At 40.7% G+C, this 25,365-nt stretch overlaps 2 protein-coding genes across 4 annotated transcripts in view; one reads left to right on the top strand and one right to left on the bottom strand.

Annotated features, from left to right (window-relative positions):
• Positions 1-25,365, top strand: part of ARMT1 (acidic residue methyltransferase 1) — a 130,555-nt gene that overhangs the window by 41,360 nt on the left and 63,830 nt on the right. For 2 of the 3 annotated variants that reach the window (XM_079781397.1, XM_079781398.1), the window contains exon 5: positions 2,683-4,462. The exons of the other annotated variant lie outside the window; for it this stretch is intronic. In XM_079781397.1, the coding sequence (XP_079637523.1) occupies positions 2,683-3,450 (768 nt within the window). In that variant the 3' untranslated portion in view covers positions 3,451-4,462. Of the gene's footprint in view, positions 1-2,682; positions 4,463-25,365 lie in introns of those variants that run through there. 3 annotated transcript variants of the gene reach the window in all.
• On the bottom strand, positions 21,290-22,090 carry LOC307105596 (small ribosomal subunit protein uS5-like; the record flags this gene model as incomplete). Its single annotated transcript, XM_079781455.1, has 1 exon — positions 21,290-22,090. The coding sequence occupies one exon, from the start codon at positions 22,088-22,090 to the stop codon at positions 21,290-21,292; it is 801 nt and encodes a 266-aa protein (XP_079637581.1).

Genomic DNA, 25,365 nt, shown 5'->3' with positions numbered 1-25,365 from the left:
ATTCACGTGACTGCTGCGCAGAGTCCGGAACACAGAATGTGCTGTCGTCATCATCGGGTAGAAACTGTCCTATTTAATCCAGTCTCACTACACTTCTTCATCGAGCTTGCATAATTTAGTTTTAAATTCTCATTCAAAACATCCTTACGTTTATATCACTAGGTTCGGAACTGTTTGAAAATGTGTAGGTGTACGCAGTAGTTCCCCCTGACTGCCTAGGAAAAGTTAGGAACATTTCCAGAAGGAGATGTCAGAAAGTGTTACGAAGAGAAATAACGCAGGGAAGGGGCCCGGGAGCGTTGGGGGAGGGAGGCCAGATTGAGTCGGGAAGGACTGCTGAGACCGTGCCTTGGGGGAAGGCCTGAAGCCGGTGAAGCAGCAGATCACAGGCAGGTCTGGGGTGGAGCCTGCCGGGCTGTGAGAACCCGAGAGGGGATTCTGTAGGAAATGAGAGAGGAAAGAGGAGCGGCTGGAAGGGCCACAGAAGGCAAAGTAAGCAAAGGTAAGGACTTGGGTTTGATTCCTGGAATGAAATGGGAAGCTATTAGCGGGCTTGGATCAGAGGAGTAACATTAAATGACTTCTTTCAAGGGTGACTTCAGAAAACAGACCAAAGGGGCTCAGGGGAGAACCTGGGAGATCTGTTACTAAGGTGACTCAGGGGAGGCGGGACTGTCCAAGTTGGTAGCATAAGAGGTGTTAAATCTCTCAAGATTCTGAATATACTTTGAAAGTAGAGGCTCCGGGCAGGTTGTGGGACGTGACAAAGTCCTGATGGAACTTGTAGGGCAAGCGGAGTCAGCTGAGTGACGAAGAGGGAGAGGTGTCAGGGTATTGGTAACTAGGGAACCCAATTATCTTGTCTCCTCTGAACTATTCTTTATGCTTAGCTTAGAAGTAAGAAAAGAAAAGCAACACGTTATTCATTATCCATAGCTCGGTCATTCCTTCACAGCCTTTGAATATAATGTTTTTCGTCCCATAAGTTTAATAAATGGTGAGAAGAAGGAGTACCAATCTGTTTGCTGTCACCTGCTTCGGCCAGCAACCCCAAATCGCTGCTCTCCTCAGTAAAGGAGCCCGAGCTGCCCCGTCCCTGCTCAGGAGGACCCGCAGGTTAACTTCCTACAGGAGCTCCAAGCTGTTGTAGTCGGTGGGAATATTGATCTGTTCGTAAAACCATAAAACTCCAACCCTGCCCACACATTTCAGTGTCTACTCTATCAAACACTGTTCTCGATGACAGGCATGTAATGGTGAGAAAAACACACCAACCCTTGCTGTCATAGAACTTGTAGCCTTGAGGGAATATAGACAATCAAATAAGGGCACAAATCAGTATAGACTTAATCACAGACTGGAAATGTGCAGGAGGCCAACAGAGACCCTGACCTCAGCTGGGGAGGGCCACCATCTATACCAGTGGATGTTTCTTTATCAGAGTTGGACTTATACCTAAAAAAAATATGTGTGTAGGTATGTGTGTATGTGTGTGTGTGTGTGTGTGTGTGTGTGTGTGTGTGTGTATGTGCATTTAATCCTTTAAAAATAGTATTCTGGTTGGAACATGCATTTTCCTCTTATTTTGAATCATATAAGAGTAAAATCTGTTTTGGCTAATATTTATTGAGTACTTCTATATGCCAGCTATTGGATACATTACTTACACCCGTTATGTCAATTCTCGCAATAACTCTACGCGATAAATACTGTTTTTATCTCATGTTTCAGTTGCATAACCTGAGCCTTGGGGTCTTTATCTAGCCGTGGTCGTTAACTGGAAATGCAGGGGTTTGAGCCCAGGGCTGCCGGCCTCCAGAGCCTGCGCCCCTACACATGCACTTTAGGTACAGCTTTAAAAAGGAAGGCTGTGTGCCATTTCCCACAAAATACGCTTGGGTATTGTTTCAGTTTAAAGTAGGATAATAGATTATTAGAGTTGGAAGGGTCTTTAGACTAGACATCACCTTGTCTGGTTTCTTTATTTTATAAGTGAGAGAACTAAATCCTAGAGAGACTGGATTTACTCAAATTGAGCAGGGTTTTTTTTTTTGGGGGGGGGGGCTGGGAGGAAAAAAGTCACTTATTTTTCTCTTGACACTGAATTATAAAGTAAACTTTGTAGCTTCTTTTCGGATCTTGTTCTTATATCTGCAAGATGCAAAAATTTCATTCTGATTAAATGATTATGGGTCATTAAAATCATTCAAACCAGTTTTTAAAATTTCACTACATACTGACCAATGAAAAGTTTCAGTGTTTTACCTTTTAAAAAAAAATAATGTTTTTTTATGATTTTAGAGAGAGAGGAAGGGAGAAGGAGAGAGAGAAACATCAACGTGAGAGAGAAAGAAACATTGATCGCCTGCCTCATGCACACCCCCTACCAGGAATCAAGCCTGCAACCCAGGCATGTGCCCTGACTGGGAATCGAACCTGAGACCTTTGGTGCATGGGATGATGCTCAACTAGTTTAGCCACAAGGGCCAGGGCTGTTTTACCTTTGTATACAATATCATGCAAACATAGTCTTTGCATTATTAGACAAAGTGGATTTGATGGACGTTTTGTAGAAATGAATTTTATGAATACTTTTAGCAGCCCTTCCCCCGACATCCTACATGTTAGTTTTTGTTGGTTATTCAGAAGAAGGGTAAATGTTTTGTACTTTTTCTTTTTCAGATTTCACTGTGGGGAAATAAGTGTGATCTGTCTCTATCAGGTGGGGAATCCAGTTCTCAGAAGACCAGTATAATAAATTCTTTGGAAGACCTAAAGCCTTTCATTTTAGTGAATGACATGGAACATCTTTGGTCATTGCTTAGCAATCGCAAGAAAACAAGAGAAAAAGCATCTATTGTTAGAGTGGATATTGTGCTGGATAATTCTGGGTTTGAACTTGTTACAGATTTAACATTAGCCGACTTCTTGTTGTCTTCTAAATTGGCTACCGAGGTCCATTTTTATGGAAAAATGATTCCATGGTTTGTTTCTGATACTACTATACATGATTTTAATTGGCTGATTGAACAAGTAAAATATTCTGATCATAAGAGGGTATCCGAGTGTGGGGTCAACTGGGAAAACTATGTTAAGACGGGCAGATGGGTTTACCATGATCATATATTTTGGACACTGCCTCATGAATTCTGTGCAATGTCTCAGGTTGCTCCTGACTTATATGCTGAACTACAAAAGGCACATTTAATTTTATTCAAGGGTGATTTGAATTATAGGAAGTTGACGGGTGACAGAAAATGGGAGTTTACTGTTCCGTTCCACCAGGCTTTGAATGGCTTCCATCCCGCCCCGCTCTGCAGCATCCGCACGTTAAAAGCAGAGATTCAGGTTGGTCTGCAGCCTGGGCAAGGTGAACAGCTCTCAGCCTCTGAGCCCAACTGGCTGACCACTGGGAAATACGGAGTTTTTCAGTTTGATGGTCCACTTTGACTTGGTTTCGGAACTCTGAGTTGTGTAGAAAGATCTGACAGGCAATAGTCATCCTCAGAAAAGCGGTGTGTGAATTTAGTCACGTGACTGCTTTGCTTTAGCTCTGAGCAGCTGGGCTTCTTGGGGCTCAGTTACATACTCTGGATGCCTTTTTGTCTGAACATTACACATTGTTTTGGGGATAGATGGGTTAAGCTACTTACAGGTCTTTGCATTTATGTTGGAATCTTGAGTGACTTATTTCAAGTTACATGCAGAATCATATGGTTTTCATGAGCTTATTTTTAATTGGGCAGAAAGCAATATAACTGAATAAATAAACTTTTTAAATACTATACTGCATGGTATTTAATATCCTAGGAAGCATGGAATTTTATTTAACTTGATTTGGGGCTCTAGAAATAAGGGCTCTGTGAAAATATACATCTTAAATATGCTTTGTAAAGAGGTGCATTTTTTACAACTGTGATATTTGAACACATGAAAGTAAAACTTACCTCATAAGTGAAGTATACTTTTGATCTTAAGTTTTATTTAATTTCAGTTGTCTGTTTCATTTGCCTGCATTTGGATTTTGATTGACCTTTGGAATGGTAGGGAGCACAAAATTGAACAGAATGAAATAAATGATATTTGAAGAAAAATGTAATACCTTTTGCATTCTATTTGTGGTCAACTGAAATATATTTTAACATGTTTTAAATGAACAGATTTTTAGATTGCTTGGCAGTTTTAAAATATGCTTTAGATAGACAAGATTCTTGTGCATTGAATTTGGAGTACTACCAACAAGCTGAATCTTTTTTATATTCTTACATATTTATTGGTCATCACCAGTATTAAAAATAATGTTTCAGGTCAGTTTGTTTTGAAACTGAAATTAGAAATAAACCTAGAAATGTTTTCTTGCACTAGAATAATAAAATGAATTGTACTGAGATTCATATTGGTTTTATTTTCTAGGGAAAGTCAAGAAAGGAAGATTTGAAATGAGGTGTATATAATGAATAAACTCCATAATGTATACTATAGATGTTGTCAAAGCAGTTCTTAAATTGTATCATTAAATGAAATTATATTGTATGCCTTTAAGTGTTTAACATTTGTAAAATCTATATATATAAAAGGCTAAGTATCCATCCATCTGACTGGTAGCTATGATGCGCACTGACCACCAGGGGGCAGATGCTCAACGCAGAAGCTGCCATGATGTGCACTGGCCATTTAAAAATAAATGGCACCACGGACCTGGCACCGACAAACCAACACTTGGCTTCCCCCAAGTGGGACACAGGCCCCGTCACCACCCTGGAGCAACACCCCACCAAATCGCAGCCAATGCCAAGATGCCATGGTGCAAAATGCAACCCACAGCCCAGCCCAGAAACGGTGGCTGTGGCTGGGTAATGATGTCACATAGCAACGCCTGGCTTCCTCTCCCTAGTGACTGGCATCCTTGGAGTTTCTTTAGTCCAGGAACACGACTTGCTTTATAGCCAGGTACAAACATTTTACAGTTTAACCAAATGTTTGTGTAGCGTTTTCCTGTGCCTCATCTCATTTGATCCTCACAGAAGTCCTGGAGAAGGTAGATAGGAGACTCAGTAGAATCCTATTTTCTTTTCATTAGCAAGACACGAATAACGATATTAAAATATTTCTTCTAATGAATTTCCTTTCAATGTGTACAAGTCTGTGCTCCAGGACACTAGTGTTTATATAAAGCTGCATATTTTGGATTTACTCTTTCCTTATCTACATGTGTTCCTGTTAAATACTGAGCATATTAGAATTATTTGCAGACACGTAAGTTAGAGCACAATTGTACATTTGTGTCATCTTTACAGTCACAGTGTAAACTATGGTGTATAATGTATTACATTTTCCAAAGCACTGGATGTCTTATATTTTTACCATGTTTTATTAACATGGAATTAGGATGTCTGAGGAAGTAGTTCACCCCCTCCTATAAGAAAGAGGACAAGGAAGCAAACTAGAAGAAGCAAGAAAGGTGCCCTCTGGAAGAGGATGTCAAGGTTGCATTTAAACAAATGCTTAGCGGGAGAAAGTCCTCCTGTGGTTGCACTAGTTGATTTTTTTAACCAATTTTTTTTTTTGAGATATGATTCACATACATGATTCATCCTTTTGAGTGGATAGCATTTTAGAATATTCACAGATTTGTGCATCCATTACCAAAATCTAATTTCAGAACATTTGCATCACCCCTGAAAGAAACCTTGTACCCACAGACAGTCATTCCCCTCTCCCCTCTCAGCACTTGGCAACCAGTAGTCTACTTTCTGTCTGTGGATTTGCCTATGCAGATATGAACCATAAAATATTTGGTCTTTTGGTGACTGTACCTACGCCAAACATACAGGCCTTGGTGGGGTGTCGCTCCAGGGTGGTGGCGGGGCCTGTGTCCCACTTGGGGGAAGCCAAGTGTTGGTTTGGCCTATTTTCAAGGTTCATGAGATGCAGTGTGTGTCAGTACTTCATTCTTTTTATTGCTGAATAACAATTGTATGGATATAACACATGGATAATCCACATTTGTCCATTCATCAGTGGACAGACATTTGGTTTGTTTTCCGCTTTTTTGAGAATAATGCTATCATGAACATGTATACTTTTTTTTTAGTACAATTCTCAGTTCTCTTGGGAGAAAGTACTAGATCATAGGGCAGCTGAGTTTTAACTGCCAAACTGTTCAAAAGTGTTTACAACATTTTACATTTCTACCAGCAATGTATGAGGGCTCCGATTTCTCCACGTTCTTGTCAGCACTTGTTATTGTCTGTGTTTTTTTATTTTAGCCATGCTACTGGGTATGAAGTGGTATCGCATTGTGTTTGTTTTTTTTTTTTTAAATATATTTTATTGATTTTTCACAGAGAGAAAGGGAGAGGGATAGAGAGCTAGAAACATCGATGAGAGAGATACATCGACCAGCTGCCCTCTGCACACCCTCCACCGGGGATGTGCCCGCAACCAATGTACATGCCCTTGGCCGGAATCGAACCTGGGACCCTTCAGTCCGCAGACCAACGCTCTATCCACTGAGCCAAACCGGTCTCGGCAGCATTGTGGTTTTGATTTGTACATTCCTAATGAGTAATGATGTGCATATTTTTATGTGCTTATTGGCGATTTGTATGTCTTGGAGAAATGCTTTTAATTCCTTTGTCCACTTAAAATTAGATTTTATTATTGAGTTTTAAGAGTTTGTTCTGCTTACAAGTCTCATCAGATATAATTTGCAAATGTTTTCTCCCATTCTGTAGTTTGTCTTTCCACTTTCTTGATGGTATCATTTGCAACACAAAACTTTTAGATTTTGATGACGTTTTCTTTATCTGTTGTTTCTTTTGTTGCAAAACATTGGCTTTTGAACTGCTCCTTAACATCCTTAAGAGGCAGTGAAGTGAGGGACCAAGGCACCAGTGGACAGGGCTCTGCCTACAGCCCTTTCCCGCTCCCACACGTGTTTCCATTCCAGCAACTTTGGCCTCTGTGTTTGGCATGGGTACAGAGTAGCATGATGGGGAAAGCTGAGGCTTCGGGGACAGGTTTCCCAAAATGGCATCTGCGATTGTTTCAACTGCTGACACCACACTTGGTTAAGTGTGAAGTAACTCCTGGATAAAGCAGCTCATAAATTTTATGCAATGTTTTTTATCAAGACATAGATTCAATATCAGGTGTATTATGGAAATGTAGATGAAAGGCAGGTAAATCAACGGAGGATGGTGGTTTATGCTCCTTTTTTGATAGAACAGCAGATGGACAAAATTTGTAGGGATTATTTATTTATTTATCTATTTTTAAATTTAAATTTCCCCCCATTGACCGATCCCACCCCCCAGCACATGCCCTCACCACCCCCCCACTGCCTGTGTCCATTGGTTATACTTATATGCATGCATACAAGTCCTTTAGTTGATCCCTTACCCCCTCCACTCCCGCCACCCTCCCCTGCCTTCTCTCTGAGGTTTGATGGTCTGTTCAATGCTTCTTTGTCTCTGGATCTATTTTTGTTCATCAGTTTATGTTGTTCATTAGATGCCACAAATGAGTGAGATCATGTGATACTTATTTTTCTCTGACTGGCTTATTTCACTTAGCATAATGCTCCCCAGGTCCATCCATGCTGTTGCAAATGGTAAAAGTTCTTTCTTTTTTACAGCAGCGTAGTATTCCACTGTGTAGATGTACCACAGTTTTCTAATCCACTCATCTGCTGATGGGCACTTAGGCTGTTTCCAAATCTTAGCTATGGTGAATTGTGCTGCTAAGAACATAGGGGTGCATATATCCTTTCTGATTGGTGTTTCTGATTTCTTGGGGTATTTTCCTAGAAGTGGGATCACTGGGTCAAATGGGAGTTCCATTTTCAGTTTTTTGAGGAAACTCCATACTGCTCTCCACAGTGGCTGCACCAGTCTGCATTCCCACCAGCAGTGCACAAGGGTTCCTTTTTCTCTGCATCCACGCTAGCACTTGTCGTTTGTTGATTTATTGATGATAGCTATTCTGACAGGTGTGAGATGGTACCTCATCGTCATTTTGATATCTCTCAGATGATTAGTGACTTTGAGCATATTTTCATATGTCTCTTGGCCTTCTGTATGTCCACTTTCAAAAAGTGTCTATTTAGGTCCTTTGCCCATTTTTTTCATTGGATTTTTTATCTTCCTTTTGTTAAGTTGTACGAGTTCCTTATAAATTTTGGAGATTAGGCCCTTATCGGATATAACATTGGCAAATATGTTTTCCCATGTATGTAGTGGGCTCTGTTGTTTTTTTGTTGATGGTTTCTTTTGCTGTGTAGAAGCTTTTTATTTTGATGTAATCCCATTTGTTTATTTTCTCCTTAGTTTCCATTGTCCTAGGACAGTGATGGGCAACCTTTTGAGCTTGGTGTGTCAAACTTCCCCAAAAAACTGAGCATAACTCGGGTAGTGTGTCACTTTGAGGAAAAAACATTATTTCGCAAATGTTTCATCCTCAGGAGCAGCAAATGTTTCATCCTCGGCATGCGGCCGCCTCAGTGGCCACGTGTCATCAGAAATGGCTACGCGTGTCAGTGCTGACATGCGTGTCATAGGTTCGCCATCACTGTCCTAGGAACTGTATCAGTAAAGATATTGCTATGTCATATGTCTGAGATTTTGCTGCCTGTGGATTCTTCTAAGATTTTAAAAAATATATATATTTTATTGATTTTTTTACAGAGAGGAAGGGAGAGGGATAGAGAGTTAGAAACATCGATGAGAGAGAAACATCGATCAGCTGCCTCCTGCACACCCCCTACTGGGGACGTGCCCACAACCAAAGTACATGCCCTTGACCGGAATTGAACCTGGGACCTTTCAGTCCGCAGGCTGACGCTCTATCCACTGAGCCAAACCGGTTCCGGCTCTTCTAAGATTTTTATGGTTTCCCATCTTACGTTTAAGTCCTTTATCCATTTTGAGTTTATTTTTGTGTATGGTGTAAGTTGGTGGTCAAGTTTCATTTTTTTTTGCATGTATCTGACCAATTTTCCCAACACCATTTATTGAAGAGACCATCTTGACTCCATTGTATGTTCTTGCCTCCTTTGTCAAATATTAATTGAGCATAATGGCTCGGGTCGATTTCTGGGTTCTCTGTTCTGTTCCATTGGTCTATATGTCTGTTCTTGTGCCAGTCCCAAGCAGTTTTGAGAACAGTGGCTTTGTAATATAGCTTGATATCTGAAAAAACAAAACAAAACCCAAAACAAACAAAAACTGGGGGCAGTATTTTGTGTTTGGTAAAACACAATAATGCTTTTGAACCCCTGTTCAACCTCAAGGTCATGTTTCTATCAAAGATCCTTCACAAAAGGCAATTTCAACGCTGTTCAAACCCTTTACTTACATTTTCTGGAAATTGTAGAGTGGTTTGAAAACAGTGCAGAGTTAGGTTAATTAAAATTCCCCCTCCCACCCATTTTCCTAACAGCTCTCTCTGCCCTGAATCCCACTGAGCCTTGTTGGGTGCTTCTGCCTCCACAAAGCTTCTCTCTATTCTAGCTTCTTTCTTCTTTTAAAAAATATATTTTTATTGATTTTAGAGAGGAAGGGAGAAAGAGATGGAAACATCAGTGATGAGAAAGAATCGTTGGTTGCTTCCTGCACTGGGGATTGAGCCTGCAACCTGACATGTGTCCTGAGCGGGAATCAAACCATGACCTCCTGGTTCATAGGTCAACACTCAAACCCTGAGCCATGCTGGCCAGGCTACTTGCTCCTTTTTTGCTGGACTGGGGTTGAGGGTCAGGGACACTGAGCACTTCTACACATGCTTGTCTTATTACCTAGATAAAATGCTAGTGTCATGTCTGACTCAGTAAAGTAAGCAATAAGTGACATCGTGAAATTGCAGAAAATGAATAAAGCAGAGGGGGAAACAAGAACATAATCCGACCACCTCCAAATGTTCCTGTTAAGATTTTGATATATGTACTTCTAAGTTTTTCTTCATGTGTAGACATATTTTTTACATTTCTAAGATAAGAAAGCAGCATCATACTGTTTAACATTTTGTTTTTAATTCTGAAGTATGTTTTCAACGCCTGAAGTTTTTTTTTGTCTGGTTGGTTGGTTTTTTATTATTGCTGTCATTTTACTTTTATAACTTTTTCCTAGTTTAGTGAACTAGTAAGTGTTTGTGTTAGACTTATAGCCCCAAATTCTCACTATTGAACTCCTAGTTTAGGAAATAATTAGTAATTAGTTCCTGCTGAGGGGATAAAGTGTTTTGTTTTGTTTTGTTTTGTTTTTTTTCTTGGATAGCAGTATGACCTGGGGCTCAGTAATGGTCCAAGACTCATAAATCCCTGGTATCCTGTTAACTGTGTGCCCTAAGTCACATTCTCACCATTTTACTGGAAAAGGAGAAGTTATTTCTGGTCAGATTGAACTATATTCCATCTCAAATCTGGATTTCCCTAGGGAAACCTGAGTCCTGCTGAAAGACAGCATTCTGGCATCCTCTAGTGGCCACCTGGATATTCCCTCACCGCATCTTCCCTTCCTTTGTAAACTAAAGGCAGGAGTTAGTTCGTTGCATGTGGAACATCCTTTAGGATATGCTGAATACCCCTCCCCCCCCGCCCTCCCCCCCATTAGAGACCGCCACTCACATTGTCCTGCTGCCTTCCTGCGTTTCTGTGGTGGGTCACATTTCCCCCTTTCAGTGTATTTAATGTTCACCCCACTTTCAGATCTTTTAGAAAGCAGAAGGGAAGATTGGTTCTTATGGAAGACACTGCCAAAGTATTGATTCTCATTAGCCATACATTTTTGGGGGCAGCCTCTGACGAGGACGAGGACGGTGTCTTCTGGAATTTGTCCCTCCCTTCCACTCCCCCTCCCCCCCACTGAGGAGGTGCTCAATGAATGACTGATAGGTGATGAATTCCAGCATTTAAAGTAACTTCTAAACTTCTGAGGTGATGCTGTTGAAATTGAGGCCTGAAGGATGAAAAGGATCTGCTAGAAAGCCTGACCAATTAGGTCAATTAGTACTGACTGAATGGATTAGGAAATATATAATTGGGAGTTTTCCGTAAATGTGTGCCTCATTGAATACTGTTTTATTCCTTCAATATTGTGATCAGCTTCCCATTTGTTAGAAATTCTTAAAAGTGATTTTTAAAGTGGCTATAACATTTCATCATATAGCTAGATCATATCTTCTTTTGCTATGTAGTTTTCAAAACTTTTGCTATTATAAAAGAAACTGGAGTGAACATCTTCAGGCAACTTAGTGCCCACTAAGATTTTCAAGTCTTCAGTGACTGTGAGTCATTTGAAGCCACCGTCCTCCTAGAAAGGGTTTGTATTAACACTATTGAGTAATTGCTTTATATGAGAAGGGAAGTTGCTTTTTTCCTTACTTAAAAAGTGCATGGTATACTGTATACCTGTGGTCGGCAAACTGCGGCTCGCGAGCCACATGCGGCTCTTTAGCCTCTTGAGTGTGGCTCTTCCACAAAATACCATGGCTTGGGCGAGTCTATTTTGAAGAAGTGGCGTTAGAAGAAGTTAAAGTTTAAAAAATTTGGCTCTCAAAAGAAATTTCAATCGTCGTACTGTTGATATTTGGCTCTGTTGACTAATGAGTTTGCCGACCACTGCTGTATACCACCACTGATGACTTTCAATTCTGCTTGAGTTCAATACAAAGTTTAGGCACAAGGGGGAGATCCTTTAGCATAATAAAGCGGCTAGATTTTTCTTCTGTACTGTTTACTACAGAGATTTCAGCAAGAAACGCTGGCAGAGTGTAATTTTCATTGTTGACTGCACACATTCCTGTGGTTTCAACTTTCAAGTCGTTACGCTGGAGCCAGGGTTCTGGCATCTGCCATGGTAAAACACAGGTCAAAGACAATACAATTGTGTCCTCATGCTTTTGTTGGCTGAGTTTTTTTGTATATGTATAATACAATAAAACATTGAAGTGGTTTATTGTAGAAGTATATCAAAACACGTGAGTTTGGAAGCAAAATTAAAATTCAGGAAAAATGGAAAAAAGAAATAGCATTGTAACAATGTAGAAAAGTCACACAAGAAAAAACCTAGTAAGAAAATAAAAATGATTTCTTTCTAGTCCAGCCAGTGTGGCTCAGTGGTTGAGCATTGACCTATGAGCCAGGAGGCCATGGTTCCATTTCCAGACAGGACACATGCCTGGGTTGTGAGCTCCATACCCAGTGTGGGTTGTGCAGGAGGCAGCCAATCAATGATTCTCTTTCATCATTGATGTTTCTGTTTCTCCCTCTCCCTTCCTCTCTGAAACCAATAAAAATATATACAGTTTTAAAAGATTTCTTTCTATTTGCTTATAATCTGTGCTTGAAGGAAAGAAGCAATACTATCTTTGTTTCCTTATTTTGTAAATTTTAATACAGCAATTAATTTCTACTACGATTGAAAAAATTTAAAGGAACCAAACCAATATTCCAATTCTATCGCACATTTAAGAAGGTACAAATTGAGCTTGGCTTGTCTCCAACAGAGAGATTCTACTGGTGTCCAAGGCATTCAGCAGACAGAATCCAGGTGGCCTGAAAACTTGGGTGGGCAACATGTCATCTTTATTTTGATGAATATCGAATTGAAATTTAGTATTTCCTTCCATTTTGAATATGGGCCACAAACCTCAGCAATACTAGCTGTACCTGTACCTTTATCACTTGTAGAAACCATAGATCTTTTCATAGATGTCACAGTTGTTTTAGCCATTTTGAAATACTGTTTTATCACTGTCAAAAATTTAGATATCTTATTTGGAGAAGTTTATGGCATGAAAGCAAGTTAAGAACACCTCTTATTTTTCTCCATTTCTTTCAATTTTCCTCCTTTACTTTTCACAAAGTTGGTGAAAGGCATGTTAAGTTTATTTTTATTTTTTATTTCTTGCAGGAAAGAGAAGACACTTTATACTGTCTTTTCTCTTCCCATCTCACACTTCACTTAATACCGATGGGCACTTAGGCTGTTACCAAATCTTAGTTATTGTAAATTGTGCTGCTATGAACATAACGGTGCATATATCCTTTCTGATTGGTGATTCTGTTTTCTTGGGATATATTCCTAGAAGTGGGATTACTGGGTCAAATGGAAGTTCCATTTTTAATTTTTTGAGGAAACTCCATACTGTTTTCCACATTGGCTGCACCAGTCTGCATTCCCACCAGCAGTGCACGAGAGTTCCTTTTTCTTCGCATCCTCACCAGTACTTGTTGTTTGTTGATTTGTTGATGACAGCTGTTCTGACAGTTGTGAGATGGTATCTCATTGTTGTTTTGATTTGCATCTCTCGGATGATTAGTGACTTGGAGCATGTTTTCAAATGTGTCTTGGCTTTCTGAATGTCCTCTTTGGAAAAGCAGGCTCAATATTAAGTGCTGTATTCATAATGTGGCATAATATTCTCATAAAAATCCTGAAAGCAAATTTTTTATTCCATTAAGCATATAAAAGCACCGAGTCTGGGTGATTTCAAGTAACACAAGGCTACTCAAGTAGTCAATGACAGAGCCAAAGTTTAAACTTCTATCTGCTGGACTCCAAAACTCAAGTTATGGCTTTTATTTGAAGTTACTAGGTCATTAGCATAACATGTAACCATGTAATTAAATTCTTTTTAAAAATGAGTAAATTTACTATCAATGGACATATGAGCCCTCAGATTATGTGGATAATAAGCCGTATTATGAGTTAATAAATATTTTGAAGTCTCTGTAGAAGAAAATATCAATTTTATGCTTTATTTTTTAAAATATATTTTTATTGATTTCAGAGATGAAGGGAGGGAGGGAAAGAGGGAGGGGGAGAGAGAGAGAGAAACATCAATGATAAGAGAGAATCATTGATTGGCTGCCTCCCGCATGCCCCACCCTGGGGATCGAGCCCCAAACTCAGGCAAGTGCCCTGACTAGGAATCAAATCATGACCTTCTGGTTCATAAGTTGACACTCAATCAGAGTCATGCCAGCTGGGCTCAACTTGATGCTTTAAAATGATTTGGGATGGGGGCAGCTGAGAATATATTATTTTTCTGTATCATTATATTTCCTATCATTGGGCACATATGAATTCATGGAATTTTACAATAGGCTGAACATCACATTAAGAAAGGAAGTCTTCTGCAAAACCTTTGATGTAGAGGGCTGAGCATCAGCAAACCCAGTAATGAAAGGATGCCTCTTATGTTTCATGCCACCAACCAGCTGAAAAACAGTGGGTAGTTATTTTGAAAGGAAATTATTCTTGAGAACAGATGGAAGTGATTTGACAAGAATGAACTGGCTCATTCTTCCAACCAAAAATTGTTTTTCTGTCTTGGTGCAATCTAAAATTTGTTCTTATAAATGATTACCCTTCTTGCCCAATCTTTGATAGCATTACTGATAAGTCATTTAAAATTAAATGAGTCACAATTTTATATTAATCTGTAAAAGTATGCTTTAATTCTATATTTAATTCTAGTTCCTTTCTCATCAGTTCCCAAATGGAATGTGATTTGAACGGCTGACACCCTAGTAATCTTAGAGAAGACCCATCAGTGACTGTCCATTATTGAGTTAAGTTCTTGTTCAAAGAGTTGGTAACATGGGCAAGAGATCTGAATTTCAGTTCCAGCTCTATTACTAATTACTTGATTTTTAGCTAGGTGTTCAATTATTCTGCTACTTAATGTCCTTATACATAAGCGGAAACTCACTTTTAGCTCTGTCTCTGATCTGATTTTATGATCTAATTGTCTCTGTGTGTTTGTTTTTTTGCCATACACCAAGACAGGTAATCCTATTTACTCTTCTGGCACAAAAGTTGGTATTTTGCCTTTACGGAAAATTCTACTTCCTTCTTTCTACTTTGTTTAGTCATTTTTTCTTCACGGAAAACTCTAGTTTTTCTCTATATTAATCTCTATTTAACCCATTGAAAGATTGGCTGATTTCCCTTGTGATTCTGATGTATAAGTTGATGATCCCTGCCTCTTTTTGCTGATACCATTAATTTTATTTTAAAAACCATACAAAAGTACTGTAGAGCAAATACATTTAAAAGTTATTTTTTTGAGGTAACATTTGGCCTAACCCCCCAATCATCTTTTGAAGAAACTGTGTACTTGGCTTCCTGTATAGTCTCCTGTGCCCGCCACCCCCCACCCCCCCAAACTCCTGGCACCATAGATCTGTTGTTTATGCTTATAGCTTTGTACTTTCCAAAATGTCTTAGGAATGAAATCATACAATATACATCTTTGGAGATTGGCTTCTTTCACTCAGCGTAATGCCTTTGAGGTTCATCCATGTTATTGTGTGTATCAGTATTTCAAGAGACTCTGAGCCAGGAAATAAGGCTGTAAAAACGAGCCATGGCTTGAGAATGTTGGTACCTAAATGTTTTTGAGCTGGAAAGAGCAATAATCAGTTTCTGCAAATTCTCTGGGGAATTCATTATTTTATTTGTTTTACAATTATTTACTGAGCAACAATTATGTCTTAGGTACTGTGTTCAATATTTGGGATATAGTAATGAACAAACTAAAAATCCATCCTCCAGGATCTTACAGTCCAGTGAGGGGAAACAAACAAGTCTATGAAAGATTTCATGTCAGGAAGTGATGTGTCCTGGGGAGGAGAGTGGAGTAAGAAGAGGCTGTTTTAGACAGAGTGGTCAGGGAAAGCCACTTCAGCAGGTCAGATTTTATTAGAGCCGAATAAAGTACACGAAGTAGCCATGCAGCCATCTGGGAAATGAGAGGTCCAGCCGTAGGGAAATATGGGTGTGAAGGGCCCTGGGGTGGGCACGTGCTTGCCATGTTTCAGGCAAAACAAGGAGGTGTAGACAGCGTTGGGGAGACTGGCCAGGTCAGGTGGGGTCTTGAGGACCATGGAAAGGACTTGGGGTTTCTATTCCTGGTGTGATGGGCAGCCTTTTCCAGGGAGGCCTTTCCCAACCTACTAGTATCATCAGGTACTTCTATATGGTAATTGTGGCTGGTTTACCAAGTGAAATAAAGGCCGTGTGCACTCATACACCAGTGTGTGGAGTCCGTGCTGAAACCTACAGACATCTGTCCCTGCGGAGGCCGAGGTGTTTGCTTCTTCCAAAGATGATTGGCTGTGTACTTGGCTTCCTGTATCTTGCTTCTTCCTTTTCTTTCTCTTTTATTAGAGGCAGTTTTATAGACCAAGGGAATTTATGGCTAGTAATGCAAGCTTATAAAGAGGGTATTTTAATTGAGGTCATATCAGTGAATCAGCAGAAGATAAAATCTCTTTCCAAAAATTAGACTCTTTTGGTGATGATGTTGAGAGAGGAGTAGGTGAGGATCACTTATAGGTATGTATAGGGTTGGCTCAACCTCAGTTAGTAATAAAAGGTAGCCTGGTCTGAGTCAATAAAGCCATTGCAGTGTTTCTGAAGACTTTTGTGAAAACCTCAGCGGGCAGTTAGAATCAGTCCCAAGAAGCCAAAGCAGTGCATGAGGAACAGTCTTCGCTCTCAACTTCCACAGACCTTTTTTTTTTTTTTTTTTTTTTTTTTAACAAGGATTATTTGTTGCTTTTTGAAAGAAAGTTGGCATCATTTGAAAAGAAACCTAAAGCATGTCTAAAGTGGGGTTAGGAAAATCCCACACTCCCCCACCCAAAGCCATAAGACTTTCCAAAATAATAAAGACATTTAAAAGATCCAGAAGAAGCTCGGTGTTGCTTAATTTAGAAGCCGCATTTGCTTTTGAAAGTTGATTTTAATGGAATGTTTGGCAAATTATCATATTTTGGGGTGGAATTTTTAACATTGGTCCTTCAAAAACTCCAACTTGTGGGAGCAAAAACCTGAAGAAAAAAAAAAAGCGCCTTTATTTTTCAGCTCTGTCTTAGAGTAGTCCTGCCTGGACATACCGTGACCTCAGGGGCCCCTGGGCCTCTGCTCTTGAACACTCCAACACGTCCTGGGAATGGATGCGGATTCTGAGTGAAGACGAGGTCCCTGGGGTGACTTTGTGGCCACAGACTTGTAGGCATTGAGGTTGGAACCTTGCTCTTAAAAAATTTGAAGGCTTACTTATTAATTTAGGTGAGAAATAAAGCTATCACAAATGGACAAGACATTAACATTTGAGGTCCATCACTTTCCCCCCGAGCCTCCGTTGTGCAATGGCCTCACCTGTGATTAACATATTCTAGTTTGTGTATGTGCTCATGTATTCAATGAAGCACAGTGCTGCTGTGGCTGGGGAAATAGTGTCTTTACAAGGTGTTTGCATATCTCTGCTTTGGTTTAATCACAGGAGGCCAGTTGATTCCTAAGTTCTTGGAGATGAGGCAGCTCTGTTGCTTCCGGTGACCACCCGCACCCCCTTTCTCACATTCTCATTTTCGGAAGGTATGGAGAATGCTTTAAGAATTTCTTCTCATATGCTGAGTAGTCAAAAAAAAAACCCAACTTTTTTAAGCCTATGATCTTCCAAAGTTTTGAGTAACTTAGAATAAGAGTAAACACTTTGCTTTTTGAATCCTTTTTTGTAGTGTCTTGTGCGGGAATGTTCTATTCCGTGTTTGCGAATATAATGCCAATAGCTAACACTTCTGTACACACTTTGTTACAGATTCTGTACTAGGCACTTTTCATGCATTAACGCATGCAATCCTTGCAACAACCCCAGGGGTTAAGAACTGTTATTACCTCTGTAGTACAGATGGGGAAACAGGCCCAAGGAGGTGGACAGATTTTCCCAGGATCACAAGGCTAGGAAGTGGCAAAGCCAGGATTACATTCCAGGCAGCCTGGCTCCAGGATTCCGCCATTTAACCACTGTTTGAAGGCCTCCACATCCAGGGATAAATTCAAGGACTTCTAGTATTTCTTAAAAAGGACAAGATCTCTCACCGTAATAGTCAGTATTATTTTGTATTAGTTTAAGGTGTACATCATAGTGGTTAGGCAATCATATACTTTACCAAGTGTCCCCGCTGTATTTCCAGTACCCATCTGGCACCACGGGTTGGCTTTTGACCGGGAAAAACCTGCCATCATGTATCAGTTCTAATTTTTCAGTAATATATCTACCGAAGTGATACAGCAGTGATATTCCTTCAATATTGTAAACCTCTCTTTTAAAGATTATATTGCTTTATGATCACCACAAATACTTTTGTAGCATTATGGCTTCACTTTTCTTCAAAGGATTTCATAATCTCTTTGATGCTTCTGAAGGTATTATGCACAATGAATTTTGACCCCTGCCTCTTTTTGCTGATACTATTAATTTTATTTTAAAAGCCACACCAAAGTACTATAGGATATATACATTTAAAGTTATTATTATTGTTTTCAAGTAACATTTGACCTGCTTTTGAATGCATGATAAATTCTGCAAATCTTTGAACTTATTTTTACTCTTTCCTTTATTTTTTTTTATCACGAAAGACTTTCAGATATAGAATAAAAAATACTAGGAGGCAGAAAAAATAACAAGATTTATAGATTTTTTTTCCCCAGCATTCTGTCATGTGTAACAGATTTCCAAAACATTGTACTAGTAAGGGTGTTTTGGAAAATCTATTTTTAATTCAGGTGTATAGTTTTGAACAAGAATATATAATTAAAAAACATATATGGTCATATACCTGAATTGGTTGGAAGTACATTTGGCTTATACCATTTAATTACCGCATTATTAAATATTAGTCATTTAATGGCAGTTGTCACAATGGAAATATTTGTAGATTTAAACTTGGAACTCAAAGACACCAACCATTCTGTGTAATAAACAAACAGCAGATCATACAAACTGCAATATGAATGTCAAGTTTAATCAGTGACTGGTTGCCCTGGAATGCAGAAGATCTTTGTTATTCATAGTAGTTATGTTCTATAAAGTTGCTTCAAGCACTACATTAGCAAAGCCTGAACTATTGCTGCTGGGGGAGATACAGTGTTCGCCTTTGGTCACAGCATTTTCATTAACTGATCAATATAGAACCTTGTTCTATGTGCATTTCTGTTCAAAGACACTTGGTTTAATATTTATTGAGATTCAATAACATTGAACTCACAGCCAACAGCACTAAACCCAGGCCTCAGTGCAGCTTATCTAACACACTGTTTTCTCCATGAGATACATTGAAGCCTTATTATGCTCAGGAACACTAGTCAGAACTTTAGCACTAAGAATAGAGTCATTTTAAACAGTGAAATCACCTCTCTCCCCCCAGAAAAAGCACAAAAATGCAAAAAAAAAAGAAGTTGCACTTAATAGACCTTGAACCAGACACTTGTTTACAGTAGAAACTGAAACCAGAAGGCAGAGTGTTGCCTTGTGGGACCTCAGCTGGGGACGTGATGCCGCTGACTGGGATTTTTCACCACTCTGTGCATCTCGGCGATTGACCGAGAAAGCATTGTGAGTATTGGCCTGGGGGTTGCAAATAAATTTCAGTGAGTCGGTGAATTCACAAGTATGGAATTCACAAAGATATGTGCTGATCAGTGTGTCAGAAAACCATTTTTTTAAAATTTAGAAACTCAAGTTCTATTTTATTAAGTTTTGTTTACTTTTTAATTACAGTTGACATTCTATATTATATTAGTTTCAGGTGTACAGCATAGTGGTTAGACATTTATATAACTTACGAAGAAAACCCCTGATGAGTCTCCAATCCACCTGGCACCATACATAGTCATTATAATATTAGTGACTATATTTCCTAAGCTGTACTTGACATCCCCATGACTATTTTGTAACTGCCAATTTGTATTTCATCTCTTCCCCTTTTTTACCTAACCGCTCAGCACCCCTCCCATCTGGTGACTGTCAGTTTGTTCTCTGTATCTATGAGTTCATTTCTGTTTTGTTTGTTTATTTAGATTCCATATGCAAGTGAAATCATGGTATTTGTCTTTCTCTGTCCGACTTATTTCACTTAGCATAATACCCTTTAGGTCCAACCATGTTGTCGCAAATGATAATATTTCATTCTTCTTATGCTGAGTAATAGTCCATGGTATATATGTAGTACCACAGCTTTTTTTAGCCACTCGTCTATTGATGGGCACTTGGGTTGCTTCCATAGCTTGGCTATTATAAAATATGCTGCAGTGAACATAGGGAAGCATATATCTTTTTGAATTAGTGTTTTGGATTTCTTAGGATAAAGACCCAGAAGTGGGATTGCTGGGTCATATGGTAGTTCTATTTTTAATTTTTTGAGGAACCTCCATACTGTTTCCTATAGTGGCTGCACCAATTTGCAGTCCCACCAACAGTGCACGAAGGTTCCCTTTTCTCTACATCCTTGCCTACTTTTTCCTACTTCATAAATCCAAGCAACAGGTATACACTGAGTGGCCAAATTATTATGATCTCTGAACGCATAATAATCTGGCCACTCAGTGTAGATCCTATACAATAAAAGGCTAATATGCAAATTGTCCCCTCCACCAGGAGTTCGACCAGCAGGCAGGCCGGCCAACTGCCCATCTCCCCTCCCCCTGGCCAGTCTGGCTGGACCCCACCCATGCACGAATTCATGCACCGGGCCTCTAATATATATATGTGTGTGTGTGTGTGTGTGTGTGTATACACACACACACACACACACACACACACACACACACTGAGTGGCCAGATTATTATACTTTCAGAGATCATAATAATCTGGCCACTCAGTGTATATCACTGTATTGGGCACATTTTAGAAAAGACACTTTAGTCCTATTAGTTGAAAAAATGTTAATAAGTGTACAAATCCCACATCTTCGAAAATCAACAAAAGTGTAATATATATACAAAGAAATTTCAAAATAGCAAAAAAGTCTCTATTGTGAATGGTGGCCTTTGAACTGTAGTGCGTTTGTGCAGGGCACCACCTGACCAATCGTATCTGGCAGTTTGGACTGAGCATAGGCTGCACAGGGGAAACACACCCGGCAGAGTGGATGGGTTCAGTGTTTGAGACATACTGGCAGTTTGATAATATCAATAACCAAGAACTTGGAGGCCTCACGTGAAAGACCTGTACTGCCATTTATACGGTGTGAACATGAGCAAGCTCCCTCGCTGAACTGTAGTTTTCAATCTGTAATAAGAGGTTAATAATATCTACCCCAAAGAGTTGATTTGAGGAGGAAAAATAATAACCTCTGAAAATTATTATTATTATTATTATTATTATTATTATTTTTAGCAGGCTTAAATCATCACTTTATTTTTCTTGTATAAAATTATGTGGTGGCCACAGCTGGAGCCTGGGTCCTCTGCCCAGAAACTCTGGTGTGGGTCTTTACAAGATGTCGGTGAATTCCTGGTAGGGAGACTTGGTGAACACAGTCTCTTTCCAGAGATCCGGGGTGAGATAGCTGTAGGTCTTAGAGATGGCATCAAAGGTGGCCTTGGCGAAGTTGCCCAGGGTGGCAGTGCAGCCCCTGGCCGAGGTGTAGCAGTCATCAATACCAGCCATCATCAGCAACTTCTTGGGCACAGGGGCCGAGACAATGCCCGTACCCCTGGGGCCGGGGATGAGGCGCACCAGTACAGAGCCACAGCGGCCAGTCACCTTGCAGGGAACCGTGTGGGGCTTGCCGATCTTGTTTCCCCAGTAGCCTGGCCGCAGGGGGACAATAGAGAGCTTGGCCAGGATGATGGCTCCACGGAGGGCAGTGGCTACTTCCTTTGAGCACTTAACACCCAGACCAACATGTCCATTGTCGTCCCCAGTGTCAACAAATGCCTTGAACCGGGTCCTCTGGCCAGCACGTGTCTGCTTTTGCACAGGCATGATCTTTAACACCTCATCCTTGAGGGATGCCCCCAAGAAAAAGTCAATGATCTCAGATTCCTTGATGGGCAAGGAGAATAGATAGATTTCCTCTAGGGGTTTAATCTTCATGTCCTTGACCAGGCGGCCCAGCTTGGTGACAGGGATCCACTCCTTGTCCTCGGCCTTGCCTCCACGAGCTCCGCGGCCTCGGCCCCGGCTCCGACCCCAGCCACTGCCAAATCCTCCACGGAAGCCGCCGCGACCTCCTATTCTGGGGCCCCCGGGGCCTCCGGGCCCTCCCGCAGCACCGGCGTTATCCGCCATTTGGTGTTTCGTCGGAAAAGAAGCTGAAAATTATTTTTAAAAAATGAGGTCTATGATAAGATTTTTCCTCTTTTCCAATAAACGGTGGGATTTCCTTGCAAGTTTTAGAACAGGGAACTGGTCAGGTTTAGGAAAACAGTGCTTGCATGGGTTTGAAAATAGATTAGCTAGCTGCGAGGGGACTTGGAGAGGAAGCAAGGACGGCCTTTGGGCACTTGCTTCCCCTCAGACTTTCCACAATCCTCCTGATCAGTGATTTCTTGGTTTTGTTTTTTTTTTTGGTTTTTTTTTGAAGAGACACATGGGGAGGTGGTGGTTCTGACAGTTTGCCAGGAAGTGTTCTCTCCCCTTGGAATAGAAAAATATTAACATCGATTGCCCAGTTAATCCCTCTAACTTTTTCCTAAAATATTAAACTATTTCAAACCTGAAAGTTTACAACTGAAGGATCACTTCGGTAAGGCTATGAAGGATGGTATTATGTACAACAAATCTTTTTGACTAGTTGAGGAAAATATAGATGAAAACTTGTTGAATTTAAGGTAAAATAAAGTCCAGAAAAAAAATATTTTCATGGATGTTTTTCAGGAAATTATATTTACTCAGCTAAAATATTTTTAAAGTACTCTCAATTTTTTAAAAAAATATATATCTTATTGATTTTTTACAGAGAGGAAGAGAGAGGGATAGAGAGTTAGAAACATCGATCAGCTGCCTCTTGCACACCCCCTACTGGGGATCAGCTGCCTCTTGCACACCCCCTACTGGGGATGTGCCCGCAACCAAGGTGCCCTTGACCGGAATCGAACCTGGGACCCTTGAGTCCGCAGGCCGACGCTCTATCCACTGAGCCAAACCGGTCTCGGCAAAAGTAGTCTCAATTTTTGATAAGGATTTTGCTTTTGAAAAGAACAACCTATAATTTAACAATGAAACCCAAGGTCCTTGAGTTCGTTATTTTCCATAAGCCATGTTTCAGTGGCTCTCTAAACTTAATTAGCCTATAGTAAAGTTATGCAATGGATCACATTTATTTTAGGTGTAACATCTACTGGAAACAGTCACGTATGGAGAATTAAAAGAAACTAGACTTTAAGTGTCTGTAAATTTACGAAGATCTTTGGAAGTGACATTGGTAAATTGTTTTGCAACTAGCTGTGTTGTCATATTAGAACAAATAAAGGATGGGATTTGTTCTAGGACGAACTGATCAAACTAAAATCATTGCTAAAGACTCTTTTGTTCAAGAGATCAAATAGAGATCAGCAAAACTCCTGAGCCAAGTCCAAGCAAGGGTTGAGAGTGGCTCTAAGTACCCTTCAGAGCTGTGTCGGTTACGGAAGAGTCGAGTTTGGTGGTCTATATTTCACCAAGGAATCTTCCGTTCGACAACTAACGCAGTTGTTTGCTGTCTTTGGCAGCATTTCATTCAGTTGCTAAGGAAAATATGTCAGTCAAACATAGTCGTCTAAAACCATCTGCAGACAACTAAAATGTCATAGGCGTGGTTTCAGTGACAGGTTTCTAAATAGAAGTAAAAGCCCCCAAAGTCGTTACCATAGTCTAGGTTTTCTTATGAGAAACATGTATATTGGCAAGACAAACAAGCAAACAAGCAAGCCCCGGAATAAAAGCCCCAGGGCCAGAAGAGAGCTGGTCAGGATAAAATTGAACATGATAGCAGAACGAGCTGGAAATTCTGGTTTCAGCTGGATATGCACAGGGTTCCCTGTTCCCAAACTGCAAAAATAGGTTTGCTTTCCCCTATCAGCGCCTCAGACTAAATTTGTCCCAAATTGAACTCTCTCTTCTGTCTCCGCTGCTCTATCTCCTCGCTGCCTTTCAGGCCTCAGCAGGCTTCCAGCCCTGCTATCGCCCTTTGGGTCCGCATTCAGAATGTTGCTCTTCAAATGCTTGGCTAGCGGGAGAGTTCCTGCACCCCATGGTCCAAACTCAGCCTGGCATCCAATGAGGAACATCCCTCTTCCATAAAGAAGTAGTTATGGGAGGTGTATTCGGTCCCACAGCGGGTAGCTTCCTGTCTTTGGTGTCATTATAAAGAAAAATAAATGTTGAACTCTGAGGTATTATGGATCATAATATGTTGCCCACACATGCGGTTTGGGGAGCAATCTGGCTGGAGCATCTTTGTGCATTTTCACTTCCCTCCCTTGCTTAAACTGTCATCATACTCAGGGTTTCCCCCACTGCCAGCCTGTATGCTCTACCATCATAGTGCAGGCTAGTCCCAAACTGTAGTCCCCTCGGGGGTCCACTCAGACATCCATCCACACTCAGAGTGCTCCTTCTAGACTCTCCAAGGCACACCGCCAGCTGCTGCCTTGAAGAATCACTAGGCTCCTGTCTTAACGTCCCAGCAAGTTCAAAGGCATCTGGGCAGGAGTCAGGCCCATCACTTTTTCTGTTCCTACTCACCACGCAAGTACACTGCTTTCCCTAGAGAAAAAGCTGTTTAACACCGATGCACGTTTTTCTCTATTGTGTGTGTGTCTTCTCAGCTTTACTGAGGTCTCACCGACCGATGAAATGGTAAGATGCGTAAAATGTGCATAGTGATGACTTGAGGTGCCCTGTGGAAGGATTCCTCCCATCCACGGAATAAACACGTCCATCCTCGACACTGATGTGTTAAGCCTGCGAAGTCGCATGTTCAGTTGCCGTGAGGAAGAGGGACAAGGCTGATCAGAATGACTAGACGTAGCCTCTGTGAAATGGAATCCTAAAGCGGCCGGATGCCGAGCGAACAGAGAAGGGGCTTTCTCAGGGCGGTTCTCTCCCAGGGCCGTGAGTTTCGCCCGCGGTTGTGACTTGTCTCCTCTGGTGGGGCCGTCTCGTTGGCAATGTAACAAACGCGCTGCGATTCTGCTGAGGACAAACTGCAACCTGGGAACATTACTGCAAACCATACTGTTCATAGGAGAGTTACGAAAGTGTTAGTTTCCACTGAGGACTTCTTTCTTTCTTTGTTTTTTAAAGAACTGCGTGAAGTGAGAGCATTGAGGTGACTCTGGCTTGGGTATGTGGCCATGTTGCTGTAAAATCAAAAGCCTTTGTCTAGGCCAAGGCATTCTCAGACTTACAGTGGGTGCTTGTAGGTGACTGCTTGGATGGATTCCAAGAAAAGCTGCCTCATGTCTGAGTTTGAACTGTGCAAAGCTGCCTCATGTCTGAGTTTGAACATGCGGTTTGGGGAGAAATCTGAGTTTGAACATGCGGCCTTACAGTCCGGTGAACGTGGGTTCCATCTTCAGCCA

The sequence above is a fragment of the Cnephaeus nilssonii genome (genome assembly GCF_951640355.1).
Source record: "Cnephaeus nilssonii genome assembly, chromosome: 9".
NCBI lineage: Eukaryota > Metazoa > Chordata > Mammalia > Chiroptera > Vespertilionidae > Cnephaeus > Cnephaeus nilssonii.
This window is presented reverse-complemented; position numbering and strand designations above follow the sequence as displayed.